Source organism: Cariama cristata, unplaced genomic scaffold, assembly GCF_000690535.1.
Source record: "Cariama cristata isolate BGI_N322 unplaced genomic scaffold, ASM69053v1 Scaffold39222, whole genome shotgun sequence".
Lineage (NCBI taxonomy): Eukaryota > Metazoa > Chordata > Aves > Cariamiformes > Cariamidae > Cariama > Cariama cristata.
The window spans coordinates 1-13,676 of NW_009602806.1; the positions used below are offsets into that span (position 1 = coordinate 1).

A 13,676-nucleotide genomic window follows, 5' to 3' on the forward strand; every position below is an offset into this window, starting at 1 on the left:
GGACGGGGTGCGGGGAGGCCGCTAGCGGGACCGTACCCGTCGCTGTGGGAGCTGGTTTGCCGCCCAGGGACTGTGAAGCTGAGCCCGAGCGGGCACTGCCGCAGGTCTAAGGGAGCGGGGATGCAGCGGGACCAAGTGCGGGCCTCTCCCCCGAGGAGCTGATGTGTGCCGGCAGCTCTTGGAACCGCTCCCGGGGTTTCCAGCCCGCGCTTGCTGGAGCAGCCTGGGGCTGCAACCCCTCCCAGAGCTGGGGCTCTGCCATATTTCATAGCTTGAAGCAAGGGGAGATGCTTCATTGTGAGCTAAAGATGCTGGTTTAAAGTTACTGTGGCATATTGGGTGTAATGACGCTGAGTGTACTGACTCGCTGGCCTTTGTAGGGTTGTTCGTTGTCAATTGCAGGGGGGAATGCTTGAAAACGAAGCAGAAGCCTGTCTGCTGGTAATGTGAGTGTGAGGCTGCTGTGTGATTCTGGTATTTGCTGTTTATTGTACTAATATCTCTATAACTAGATGTGCTTCTCTTAAGACCAGCCAAGCAACAACAGGCAAAATGACAACTGTGAGATACGAACAAGGGGCAGAGCTGACAGAAACGTCCAGGTGAGTGAAATGAACTGCACCAGTGTATGTGTGTGGGATTGAAGTATGTTGTGTGTGGTCCCCTGTCTAGAGTTTCTTAGTGCTTTAAATATAACAGAGAGAATAATGGAGTGCTTGATGTTTGTATAGCATGTAGTCTTTGTATTCCCTCCCTCCTCAAATGCTGTTGTCTGAGAGGAGTGATATCTTTGAGAGAAATATGGTGTTGTGATTGACTTCTTGCAAGTAGTTAAGAACTAAGAAGTACAGAGCACCCAGCCCTGGTATACTAAGCTCATGGCATTAAAGTCCACACTCTTCTAGCACCTAGAAGCACTGTCAAGGTCTCTTGTGGAGCAAGATGCTTTTGCTCTGTTCTCCTTTTAAGTCTGAAGTTCCCTTAAGCTTTTCTGACTGCTCACAGCTAATGTTTTCTATGGACAGTGTGTGTGAGAAGGAAATAGGTTCTTCTAGTATATCCTCATTTCCTTCTCTTCTACTGCAGCAGTCAAAGACTAGATGTAGTAGCTTGTGGAAGACAGCTTGTTCCAGCTTGGACAGCTAGTAGATGTGGAGTGCTCGACAAAACAAACTCCCTCTGAGGAAAGCATTATCTAGAATGGAATTTTTGTGTGAGAGCACAGTGGAAACAGTGTACTTGGACTTAGCTTCTGTTTTCTTTTTGTGTAAAGATTGGCTTCCTAACCCAAAACACTAATGTTGCTTATTCTTATTTTGGCTTATTTTAATCACAGTAGAGGATAAGAAGGTGGCATTTGGTGCACTTCATGTGTCTACAAGTATAAGAGTGACCTGCAGCAAAACTGCTGTAGCAGCAGCAACCTGCTTTAATGAGTGAAGCGTTTCAGCTGTGCATTAAATGGAAACTCTCAAGTGAATATCCCATAAGAACAGCTGGGAAGCAAAGCTGAATGGCCATATATTGCTAGAGCTTTGCTTCAGTTCTAGGAACAAAATGAGGATACTTGTGTCTGGAGACACTGGAGCTGGAAAATTAGCCTTAAACACCAGAATTGCTGGGGGAGAATTAGTTCTCTACTCAGCCTGATACTGAGTGCAGGTGGTGAACCATCAGTACTCGTTGCTGAAACTGTATGTAGGAAATGCATCATTGAACATTTTGGTTAAAAGGGGGTTAGCCCACACTGCAGAAGCAGTGCTGGTGCATGGCTGCACTGCAGAAGATGAAGAATACTTGGATCCTCTGAGTTGTTACACTAATGCTTCAAACATGCTAGATTGCCTCAGAACAGCATGGAAACATCAATATTGAGTATGTGTATGTAATTGCTCCTGCCTAAGAAGCAATGATGCCAGCGCCACAGCAAACACTGTGGCTGTGCTGTTATGCAGCACAGCGTTTGTGTGGAGAAGGCTGAATTGGAAATTCCTGGATTTGGATGTTACACTTTATTTTCTCTGAAGTCATCATGTGGCCTTCAAAGCTTCTCAGGTGGCTGAACAAAAACTTGATCTAAAGAGACCCTTTTAAGGAAGTTATGGCAAGCAGCCACTACCCCCAAAAAATGCTGTTCTAGCACTAGCTCAGCTGCTGCCGCTCTGATCTTCCAGTTTCCGGTCTGGTATCCTGCTCTGCACAAAAACATCTCTGTGCTGTGGCTTTTCCTGGTGAAAACATTCATTCTGTGAACAAGTAGTTTACTGTAATAGCATTAATGTCACTTGGACTCTATGAAGCAATTTTGCATATGCATGTTTCCAGCATTTCTAGAGTCTGGACTGTTAAGTCCTTGGCAGACTCTTGGATGCTCTACTTCAAAGCCCTTTATCCTATTGCTGAATACACCTGTTCCCTTCCTCTCCCAAAAGAGAAGCTTTTGAGAGATGGATTGCTAGTGGGAACTAGGTCAGTACAGGTCAAGGAGTTCTGCGGTGCTGATATAGGGGAAGCTTTTCTTCCCCGGTACTATGCCTGTGTTCTGGACCAGGCTGCTGCTCACTGCTCAGGTGACAGTTAATATTCTTTGGACCAATGAAGGGTAGTGATGTATAAAGTTGACATCTGTATCAGTATGTGACTTGTGTTATTCCTTTGCCAGCTCGCCAGCAGCCGAAGAGCCCACAGTAAAGATTGATGATGGTCGTAATGAGGATAATGAACCAGACAGCTGTTCCAAGTAAGCTAATAATATACTAAATGCCTTGTTTACCCCTAAAAGTGGAAACGAACCAAAATAAGAAGGCAGGTGGCTTGCTGAAGTAGAGATAAGCCCAGTTGATCACTTGAAATTGACATCTGTTCTAATACATAATAAAGACCAGTAAGTCCAGGAAGCTTTTTCATGCCTCTAGAGATGAAAGCTCAACCCAAGAACTAGCTACTGGTCAGCCATATTATGGAGAATGGGCAGTCCAAACTGCATTGATTAAATTTTCCCAAAGGAATGAGTTTGGGAGGACACAGAGGAACAAATGCTGGTGAGAAAATTAGATGAATGAGTATCTGGCGCAAATGATAAGCATCACGCCCTCATCAAGACTAAATCGTCTGTACTTGCTAGTGATTAACTCTTCTTGAAGTAGTTATTCTTCTAACAGTGTTTAGTTCTTGTCACCAGATTACTAACTCTTATACCATACCCAGTCAGGTCAATGACAAGAGAATAGATTTGTTTCTCTGTTCCTGCAGCTCAGGAACAGTAAGGCTAAGCTTGTTATCTCAGGTCTTCTATGTGACACGTCTTTCTGGAATTCAGCAGTTGGCCTTTACAAATGCATTTCACAAAGGCTTTAAGCTAAGTATGTAAGCAAGTGTGCCACATTCTCTTCCACTGATTTAAGATGTTGACAGGCCAAATTGCAGTGGTGTGTATGTATTTCAGTCTTTAGTGCACCTAATGAAGGTACTTGTCCTTAGACTGTGGAAGCTGAAGTCTTGGTGTACCTACTGCATCTGCATTGTAGGATTGACTGGGCAAAGACATAGACCAACAAACTGTTAGTGTAATTATTGCAGTCATTCCTTAGATATTGGACACTCATAAATGCAAGGAGAACCTCTTATGTGCCAGATTGCCTCCAGGACAGGACTTGTTATTACATCCCTGACTTCCCTAGGAAAAGTGGGTACTACAACCTAAGTATCTCCTTCCTGCTTAAGAATGCAGATGTTTGCTGGTTAGACCTTGTTCCTTAGTTTATGAACCTAATAATGAGAAGTATGGGTTAATTCAGTAATCCCAGCAAGATGCTTCCTCATCACTTCAAAGATATCTAGCCTTGTCTTAAACTTGAGTTATTGAGGTGTTAAGGATATGCACCAAGTGAAATGCAATGCTCATGTTACCCTAGAGGAAACAAGTAGCTCAGACAGGATCACTGGGGTGCAATATGCATTATTGAGCTGACAAAGACTTCCTGTAACAGTGGCATCTCTAATGGTGGTGGGGAGGAGAAATGTAGTGACTGTACATAACAGGGAAGATAGGGTAGATATGTGAACAATACAAAAGGAATCTGCCGGTACTTTTTGTCAGTATGTCAGAACCTTTCGGTAGGTCCTACTGTTAGTGATATACTTGGAGAAGGTGTTTTCTTTTAAGTGTCTAAGAAAAGACTCGGTGCTTACAGTAGTTAAGTAATTCCAAGATTACTTAACAGACTGGCAATCTGTTTTTCAAACTGTCAGAACTTGGGGTTTGTAGATAATTGCTTCCACCTTAGTTCTTGGTGTAGCCTAAAGAGACTTTCAGCTAGTGAGACAAAAGCCTAGCTTTAAACCAGAAGGCTTAATGCATGTCGAAGGGGCAACAAGTGATCTTTCATAACTGAAAATGGGAGCTGGAACCCTGCCAGTGCTGGATGTAACTCTCACAATTGGAAGAACTTGGCTTCAGTAACTAAATTTTCTTAAAAGGTACTTGAGTCTTCAATCTGAAAGCCAAACTGGTATTTCCTTTTAAAGGTAGAAGAGGCGTTTGCTTCTGTGCTCTTGGAACAGAGCAAAACAGTAGTGGAGCTATTAATGAGTGCAGCTTTTTCCAGGCCTAGAAGAAAAATCCTCTGATACAATAAGCTAATACCTTGAACAAGATGCCTTAAGAGATATTTATCATTTAATTTTCCTCTTGACCAATAGCTACTATATAAGCCTGCTTCTTAAAGCTTATAACTGTGCATTAAGCCAGACTTCTAGTGTCACTGACATTGTGACACTGTATAGTGTTATGCATAATTACGTACTGCTGTACTTCCAGGGTCTGTAACTGATGAATAAGTTTTCTAAAGTGGTCAAAGTATTGCTTTCAAGTACGGTCTTAACCTATATACTTCATGAATGCAACTGAATAATCTCCTCTTAAAGAAACCACTACTATACAGAATTCTGAAAGCAAAAGAATGTGAACAGAAGAATGTAGCAGTGCTCTTGTAGCTAGTGTCAGTAGCAAAATGTCACTTATCTTGATGCCAATTCTCTTCTCTTGCAGTGCAATTAGGAGAAAAATTTCCCCATTTGTGATGTCATTTGGATTCAGGTAAAAGCTCATGCTTGTAGTGATGTGGGCAAGGTAGAAATAGTCCTTATTTCTGTTGTAAGAACTGGAGGAGTTCCTTGTACAACAGTGACTCCAGCCTGCTCTCTCTGGGAAGTACTGAATCCTCTGTCACCCCCAGAAAGGGTGACTTGAGGGAAGTACTTTGACTGGGAAAGAAGTCTTAAACAGATATGACTACATTCTCAAGGAGAGCTGAAAGTCAGAACTGTAAATGTTGTTGACTTGGAGAAAAGCTTTTTAATGGCTTACTCCAGGCTGTGGCAGCCTTTGAACAACCAGTTGGTCAGTTGTATGCAGTTGAGGTGCTGGAACAAGGTAAGCCATTAAAGACAGTTATTTGTAAGTGACTACACTAAGTCATGAGTGGGAGGGAAGGTGAGCAGGCTGAAAGACAGCACTGACACTTGTATGCCTTAAAGCATTCAGGTTTGCACCACTTCTAAGTAGCTGTGGAATTATAGGTTGATAACTACAGCTGAGTCTGAGGTAAATGTACAGTTCCACATGGATGATGTACTCTTTGCAGATCACTTAAATGCAATTTGAATCTTTCAGTTGCTTATACAAGCAGGCCTCAATCTGCATATAAGAGAACACACTCTTGCTGGAACAGCTTAAAACAAAAAGCTGGACTTGTGCTTTTCAGTCAATGAATGTCAACAATTCACTCCTACCTCTCAAGTTGACTTGTATTTTTCTTTTTGCAGAGTATTTGGAGTTGTACTTATCATTGTGGACATTATAGTTGTTGTTGTGGATCTGGCTATCAGTGAGAAGAAGAAGGGTGTTAGAGAGATTCTTGAAGGTGTTTCCCTGGCAATAGCACTCTTCTTTCTCATCGATGTTCTCCTGAGGGTCTTTGTTGAAGGGTAAGACATGGGCAAAAACTAAGTCAGTGTGGTAAGTCCTCAAGCTAGTAAGGAAGTAATACTTCAGGCTTGGTCTATGAACATGGATGCCCTGTAGATTCATTTTTTTGGTTACAGACAATGGTCACATCTTTTTTTGGCTGTGTACATTGGATGTTACCCTTCTATAGAATAATCTGGAAAGTGTTTTTTTAGTATAAGTGAGCACTTGGAAACTGCATCAGCTTTGCTGTGACTTGTGTGTAGACTGGGTGTAAGATTATTTTCTTAGTGAGTCTTAAGTGCTTAGTGTTAAGAACTACTCCAGGAGAGCTTGTCTCTAGCAGTAGCTCTGTATAGGTGATTCTCTTCCTGAAGATGTATTTCAATCTTTGCTATCCATATGGACATCTGTCTAAAAGTCTCCTTTGCTTCAGCTTCAGGAACTATTTCCGGTCCAAACTGAATATTTTGGATGCATTCATAGTGGTGGGCACTCTGTTAATTAACATGACATACTCCTTCTCAGACCTTGCTGCAGCAGATCAGATACCAAGGTAAGAATGGTATGGCAGCTGTTAAATGTGAGCTCTCTCTTCTTGAGAGTCTTCTAAGAATTTTCTTGGGCACATCTAAGCTAGATGTGTGCATACTAGATCATGAACATGGCTCTGATAGTATTTCATGGTACAGAATAATGAATGATAAAGACACCCATCTTGGGTCTACTGTATAACTGTAGATTGTCCCTGTCTTGAAGGCAGAGATGATCTAAATAGAGTAACTAAAAGTGAATAGTGAGGTGACCAAATGCTCTGACTCAAGCATTTTTTTGGGGGGGTGGGGAGGAAGGTGTGAAGCAGTCCTGGTAGAGGAGAGTGTGAAGAAGGTCAGGAAGAAGAGTTAGATCATAATAGCAAACGGAACAGACAACTGAGGGAGGAGCTCCATCTAATGGATCTTGAAATCGAAAGAGTTGACACACTGTCTTGTTTCTTCCACCTTGCTTTCCCAAAAGCCCCATGGTAATATGTTGGATTTTTCAGCCAAACCCTGGAGAGAGGAAACATGCTGTTTATGTGTATAAGTTAATTCAAGTCGTTGCCATCTGACTTCTATAGCTTGATCAAATGATAACCTGTGAGAGGAATCCATTCCTGATGGAGACAGAACTACAACTCTGATTAGTTTATCTACACTGTGTTTGAATTAGTGACATTTAATTGCATCAACCAGGGAAAGAAGTTGAGCTCTTATTTAAAAAAAAAAAATCACCCCCCCAATTCAACTGGCTTGGGCACAAGGAGGAAATGTTCTCCTACAAGAAACCAACTCAAAGTCTAGTTATTGAAGAAACCAGAGTTGAACAAACATCTGAAAGTACTAGTCATCTTTTCAAATGCCAGCTAAACTCAGGTTTCAAAAAGTAGAACTGTCAAAGGAATAGCTTTTGCAACCTCAGAACCATAAAAGGCTGTTTCCTTCTAGGTCTTCTTAAATGTTAATCTGAGTTTAATGATTACTTCCCATCTCTCTGGCCACATTTTTCTGAAGCAACTTTCATCTTATGGCAGCATCCAGTTTAAGGTAGGAGAAATAACACTGTCAGTGTTATCTGCATTGCATCTTTACTAGGCTATGTTAGTAGTAGGCCTGATCCTGCACTGACCCATCCTGTTGTGGATTGGTGTGTGCGAGTTCCTTGTATTCTGACTTGCTGAAGTTGATAGGGATTTAGAATAGGCTTTTCAGTCACATAAAGGAGTTCACAGTGATGCTTTCTGAAAATACTTAGCTGGGGCCTACCATCTCACCCATCCGATTCTTAAGGCCCTCTGTAAGCTGTCTCTTGTTAAGGGCTCTCCAGTCCCGTTCTAACCAAAATATTACTACCTGGCAACAGATGATACCTCAGACTTGGCCAAATACCAAATCTCGATATGAGATGGTCTTCCTGCTTAACACTCCAGTAGTGTCCTCACAAGCCAGCTAGTTCCCAGCAGCCTACCTGGAGTTTATCACTTTTCTTTTTAGGCATTGGAACAGGCTCCCCAGGGAGGCAGTGGAGTCATCGTCCCTGGAGATGTTCAAAAAACGTTTAGATGTGGCACTTCAAGACATGGTTTAGTGGACAGGGTGGCATCAGGTATACGGTTGGACTTGATGATCTTTGAGGTCTCTTCCAACAATAATGATTCTATGATTCTATGATTCTTTCCTCCTAGCCCTTCCTCAAGAAGCAAACAGCAGTCTTAAAGCACTTGATACATCTCATTAGAATCTGAGTGTCTTATGTGGATGAGAGTGTATATCTCAAAACTAAAATTTTAGTGGCAGTCTGAAGAGGTAACATGCCCTGATGGAGTGGTACAGTCTCTCTTTCTGATCTGGTCTAGCTGGATGTGCATTGGGATGAGTTACCTGGTTCCTTGAAGTCTGACCTATAAAAGGACATTGAGAAATGAGATGGGTATTGGTCTGGGAGCTAATGCTTAACTGGCTAACTTCCTAAAGGGCAGAATGCAAATTGCTTTTAGCTTGAAGAGCTGCTTCTCACAGTTGTGGCTCAGGCTGTGGAGAGGGGCTATGGTGTCTTCACTCCAGTGTCAGCTTATCTCCTTGGCTGCTAGTTTCAAGGGAATGCTGTTTTGAAAACAGATGTGTGATCCTGGGCTAGGAAGGAGCCGAGGGGGGGAAAACAAACTTTCCTCCAGGTGTTCAGGACAACCTTGCCTTGCTGAGTTTATGCTTCCCATCAGTGGAGAACAGACTGTATTAAGCTGGAGATTTGTCCCCCTTACTGTAGGTATTCACCAGGATTCTTACCTAAGTGTATCAGAACTGAAATATGTGGATGTGCTCCTTAAAAGTACATGCTTGCATACCTCCTTAAGGAATGCATGTTAGTTTGCCCTAGTCCCTAAGGGTATGTGAAAGCAGCTGCCCCTGTTCAGTTGTTTCAGTAGAACCACTCACATAAGCATCTTTCCTGCTTCAAAGTTCAACAGCAGTTCAAAGTTCCTCAAACCAAATCATCTGTTCAAGTTGCCGAATGATTAAACACAGGGTTTATACTGATCTGTTCTCAGGTTTCTTAAGGCATGATGTACGTAGCCTGTCTAGCTTCTCTTTTCAACTGTTTTTCAGGGGGCTACTTACACTTAAATGTATACTTGAACAAGCTTCAAGGAACAAGAATGTGGGGATATTAACATAGGTAGTGTTAAGGGAATTTGTTGCTTGTTGGGCAGAGGTGCCTGTGAAAGTCTGTTCAAGCAAGTAGAGAGTTTCCCAGTTCTGTCAGCTGCTCAGAACATGTACTCCCAAAAAAACCTCAACAATAAAAACCATGGTATTCTTCAAGCATGGTATTCTCTCTCCAAAATCAGCCTGAGAAGTCCTTGTTCAGTATATGAAACAAAGCTTTCAACTGTGTCTGAAACAGCTGTTAAATAGTTTTAAGCTTTGCATCTAAGTTTAATTGTATTAATTTTCTTTCATGGTGGATCTGACTCTCATCTAGAATGGTTACTCTCCTCCGAGTTCTGAGAATTGTCATCTTAATAAGAATATTTCGCCTGGCTTCACAAAAGAAGCAACTTGAAGTGGTGACCAGGAGAATGGTAAGTTGGCCTCCTAATATATCTAGGCTGCTATTACTGTTTCCAACTCCTTCTCCAGGCAGCCATCAATGGCGAGGAGCAAGGCTGCCTGCAGCTTATTGGTCTGCAACTGATAATATTGCCTAAGCAGCATATCTGGTCAGTGTCCCTGACATGGAGTCCCACCAAAGCTTTGCCTCCCCACTTCAGTATTGCTAATGATTCTTAACTTTGCTTGAGTAAGCAGCAACTTGACCTGGAAAGCCAGCATATCAAAGTGATTGCAACACCACCAAGTGTCTTGATTGATAATTTCTAGTTTGTGGTACATAGACTGTTTTCCCTCACATGAGGGAGGATAGGAATTTTAATGCTTCTCCTGTTTATTCCAGGAGAAAACAAACAACCTAGCTGTTGAAGTCCTATCCATTGTAAATACCTCTTATTTTCATCAGGGGCGTTATTGTGGTACTTGAAGCTTCAAGTATGTCCTCTTGCTCAGGAAGAAACAGTCTTAGTTATGCTGCCCTTAGCTTTCTTCTTCCTTCCCTCATCCCCAAAACACTCAAATAGCAATGACAGATTCATGCTGCAGTCTGCAAAGAATCTGCAGTGTTCTTTCTGCTTGGATACTTCAGGGTAAAAATTCTGTATGGAGCTTCTACCTAAAAGCTAACACAATAAGTGTTACTCTTGGCTAGTGCTATGAACTTTGCTATAGCAAAATGAGGCTCTGCTACTCATGACTTAAAATCAACCATCTAGACTCTGAAGTTTCCTAGTAACAGGCAACACTTGTTGATCTTTGGCATTCCTTTGGAAGACTAACTCTACTCTTTTTTTTTTTTTGGCAGGTCTCTGAAAACAAAAGGCGTTATATGAAAGATGGCTTTGATCTGGATCTCACTTATGTTACTGGTTTGTAGAAACAAATGACACTTTGCAGCATGTTACATCGTGCTAAGACTAGTTATTCAGTTAATAAGTGCTTGACGTGAAATTTGAGCAGTGTTTTAGACTAATGAAACTTAAGTATGAAGTCAAACCTGGCCTACTCCTTTTCTGTGGGATTTTGAAATGTGGATGCTGACTCTGACACTATTCTCAAGGATTAGCCTTCTGGGAGAGAGGTTATACATGCTGTGCATAATAGAGAATTTCCTGAGGCTGAGGGAACCAGAGCTGAGAAAACTGACTTACAGTATTTTTGCTTCTGATTCTGTGGAGACTGACACTTAATGGTAGCTGATGCTTTGGGAAGCATTATTGTCTTGCTCTAGCTGTGCTAAATATAGAGCAAAGCCTCTCAGAAGTGGGTGGATTGTTCTTATAATTAGGTAGGAATAAGCCATTTCATAATGATGTTGCTCTCAATCATGTAGCTCTTACATGTGGGGAGGCTTCCTGCTGTTATTTCAGATTGCTGTCTTTTCCACAGATCGCATTATTGCAATGTCATTTCCATCTTCTGGGAAGCAATCTTTCTATAGGAACCCTATAGAGGTAAAAATCTCTCATCTACCAAGTGCACTATTTCTGAATGCTGTTTCGCTTCTGAGTTCCCACTAACTTGCACATGGACTCGATCATAAGTCAATCCTAGTCCTGCTGGCTTGGTTGGTTGGAATGACAAAGTGGTGGTCTCCACTGCTGTACTGCTTGTGTTGTAGTGTCTCAGCTAAACCTAGTGGGATGTATCTCACAGTGTGAACACACTGGTGCTCTGCTGCTACTGTTCTTTGGGAATGCTTCAGAGAACCAAGTCAGTTCTGTCACAGGCTAGCAATAGTGTGAGTGATAAGAACTATCTATTATCTAAATAAAGATGCTTGGAAGGTCTGTATAATGCTCTTTTCAGAGCTATAGTGCCTGATATTGCAGGAACATAAATATATAGGGCAAGGAAGATAGTTGCAGTAGTACTTTTATTCCAGACAAGAACCTGAGCTGTTGGACTGGAAAGGCTGCTGTCCAAGGGCTGTTTATGAATGCAGTTGCTGACCCCATTTGTGTGGCGGTGAGGTGGCAGTGGAAATAGAATAGAGCACTAACTACTCTGAACTCTTATCTTGTTATTGCTTTAGGAAGTTGCAAGATTTTTGGACACCAAACATGCAGACCACTATAAAGTCTACAATCTCTGCAGTAAGTATGTTTAGCTGCTGACTATATTAAAATACTGCTAAACAGAAAAAAACCTTCTCAAGGTATGCTGCATGCAATAACAGACCTCCAAGGGTGTGTAGTCTGTCAAAAGTGCATAGCTATCTCTGACTACCTTCTGTCCTGAATGTGGCTGTAGACTTTGAGCATCTAATATTGTACTAACAAATAGAAGCTTGCAAAGGAGAATACTGATGGCTTGCAGTTTAGACTTTATTGTGCATGCTGAACAATTGCTTCAATGTTCTAAAACTCTTACTAAAAAAATAAAAGTGGAAAACTAAACCTGGGCTAAAACTTGGGGTAATGTTGGAGATTTTTTTTAATGAAGGCATGGAAGAATAAGGTGGAGGAATAGTTAAAAGCTCTTCTGTTTAGAGGTGGCTAAAAAATGAAAAATACTTCAGGAACAACTATCCTGTGGTTCCTGCCTCATAGTACAGTATCAGAGCTGGAAGCAGGGTATTATATAGAAGCACTGATGCTTCAAGTCCTGAAAAAGTACAACTGCCCTCTGGCCAGCAGAGGGATGGATGAGGGCTCACAGTTGAGGAGTGTGGTGTGAGCAGCTCTTTACCACTTCGTCTGTAGGTGGTGGTTGCTGTGGTTGACCCTGACAGTACATCAGAACACTAACTTTCAGATCCCTCAATAATCCCCATGGGAAGGAATGGCCATCTAGGCCTGGAGATGAATTTTCACTTGTAAGTGAGAGGTGTGAAACTAGAAGCTAAGCAAGCATGGTTTTAGCCAAATTACCTCACAGTTTTCTCACTTTGATTTGTCTATTTATACTACTGTACTTTAAACAGTAATATATGCTCAGAGCAGCAGTTGTGTGTCACAAGCCACTTTGTTGCGATCCTGTTCCCCTCCCTGGCGTAACTTCAGACCTTTCGTTGTAGGTGAAAAAGGCTATGACCCCAAGTACTTCCACTACAGGGTGGAAAGGATCTTTATTGATGATCACAATGTCCCAGCGCTACAGTGAGTCTTGACAAGAAATATGTACATCATTATAGTTCTACATAGGCATTTCCTTTGATCCACTAATTTTCCTCTTTATCTAGGGACATGCTGAAATTCACTGCCAGTGTCCGTGACTGGATGAGTCAAGATGAAAAGAACATCATAGCAATTCACTGTAAAGGAGGGAAAGGTAGGACTTCTACTGTTTAATTTGTGTATGCTACAAATTATACTTTATTCTTATCATGGCTGCTTTGATGTAAGTATGACCTTAAACTATAGCATGAGATGGGTTTAGAGTGTAACTTTACAAATTCTTGGACAGTGTGATGACCAGCAACAGTATAGTACTATGTTTAGTATTACACAACCACATTTCTAGGTAGCCCAAATTGGTTCTTAATCTAAGCTGGCACCTGATCTCTTAAGATGTTCTTTGATAACTTCCTGCTGTCCTGGCTGCTGGGACAGCAGTCCCCCAGGAGAGGCTGGGGATAGGAAGCTACTGAAATTGCTACTATCAACAGTGTTCAACTGCTGCTTTTGCTCCCTGGTAGTCATTTGCCCACACTGGATATCCTGCAATGTAATATACCTCAAGCTTTTTAATTTTGGGGGTATGTGTGTGTGCAGATCATAGTACCATTTAGGTTGGAAAAGACCTTTAAGATCATGGAGTCCAACCGTTAACCTCGCACTGCCAAGTCAGCCACTAAGCCATGTCCCTAAGATGTGTAGTGCTTTTAAATACCCCCAGGGATGGTGACTCCACCACCTCCTGGGCAGCCTGTTCCAATGCTTGAAAACCCTTTTGGTGAAGAAATTTTTCCTAATATCCAATCTAAACCTCCCCTGGTGCAACTTGAGGCCATTTCCTCTTGTCCTATTGCTTCTTGGGAGAAGAGGCTGAACCCTGTCTTGCTACAACCTCCTTGCTACAACCTCATCCAACACACTGTTGGCCTTCTTGGCCGC

The 13,676-nt window shown here is 42.0% G+C and overlaps 1 protein-coding gene across 1 annotated transcript; it reads left to right on the forward strand.

Annotated features, from left to right (window-relative positions):
* Window positions 1-552: 552 nt before the first annotated feature.
* Window positions 553-12,911, forward strand: LOC104155328 (phosphatidylinositol 3,4,5-trisphosphate 3-phosphatase TPTE2-like). Its single transcript, XM_009694920.1, has 11 exons — window positions 553-602; window positions 2,663-2,740; window positions 5,051-5,098; window positions 5,827-5,988; window positions 6,405-6,524; window positions 9,491-9,590; window positions 10,424-10,487; window positions 11,008-11,072; window positions 11,654-11,714; window positions 12,638-12,719; window positions 12,803-12,911. The coding sequence occupies exons 1-11, from the start codon at window positions 553-555 to the stop codon at window positions 12,909-12,911; spliced, it is 939 nt and encodes a 312-aa protein (XP_009693222.1).
* Window positions 12,912-13,676: the final 765 nt, after the last annotated feature.

Excerpts from the sequence above, each read along its gene's own strand:
- LOC104155328 (XM_009694920.1), top strand. The coding sequence starts at position 553 with ATGACAACTGTGAGATACGAACAAGGGGCAGAGCTGACAGAAACGTCC. Across the intron at positions 2,741-5,050 it reads GAACCAGACAGCTGTTCCAA|TGCAATTAGGAGAAAAATTT; the intron begins GTAAGCTAATAA and ends CTTCTCTTGCAG. Across the intron at positions 6,525-9,490 it reads GCAGCAGATCAGATACCAAG|AATGGTTACTCTCCTCCGAG; the intron begins GTAAGAATGGTA and ends ACTCTCATCTAG.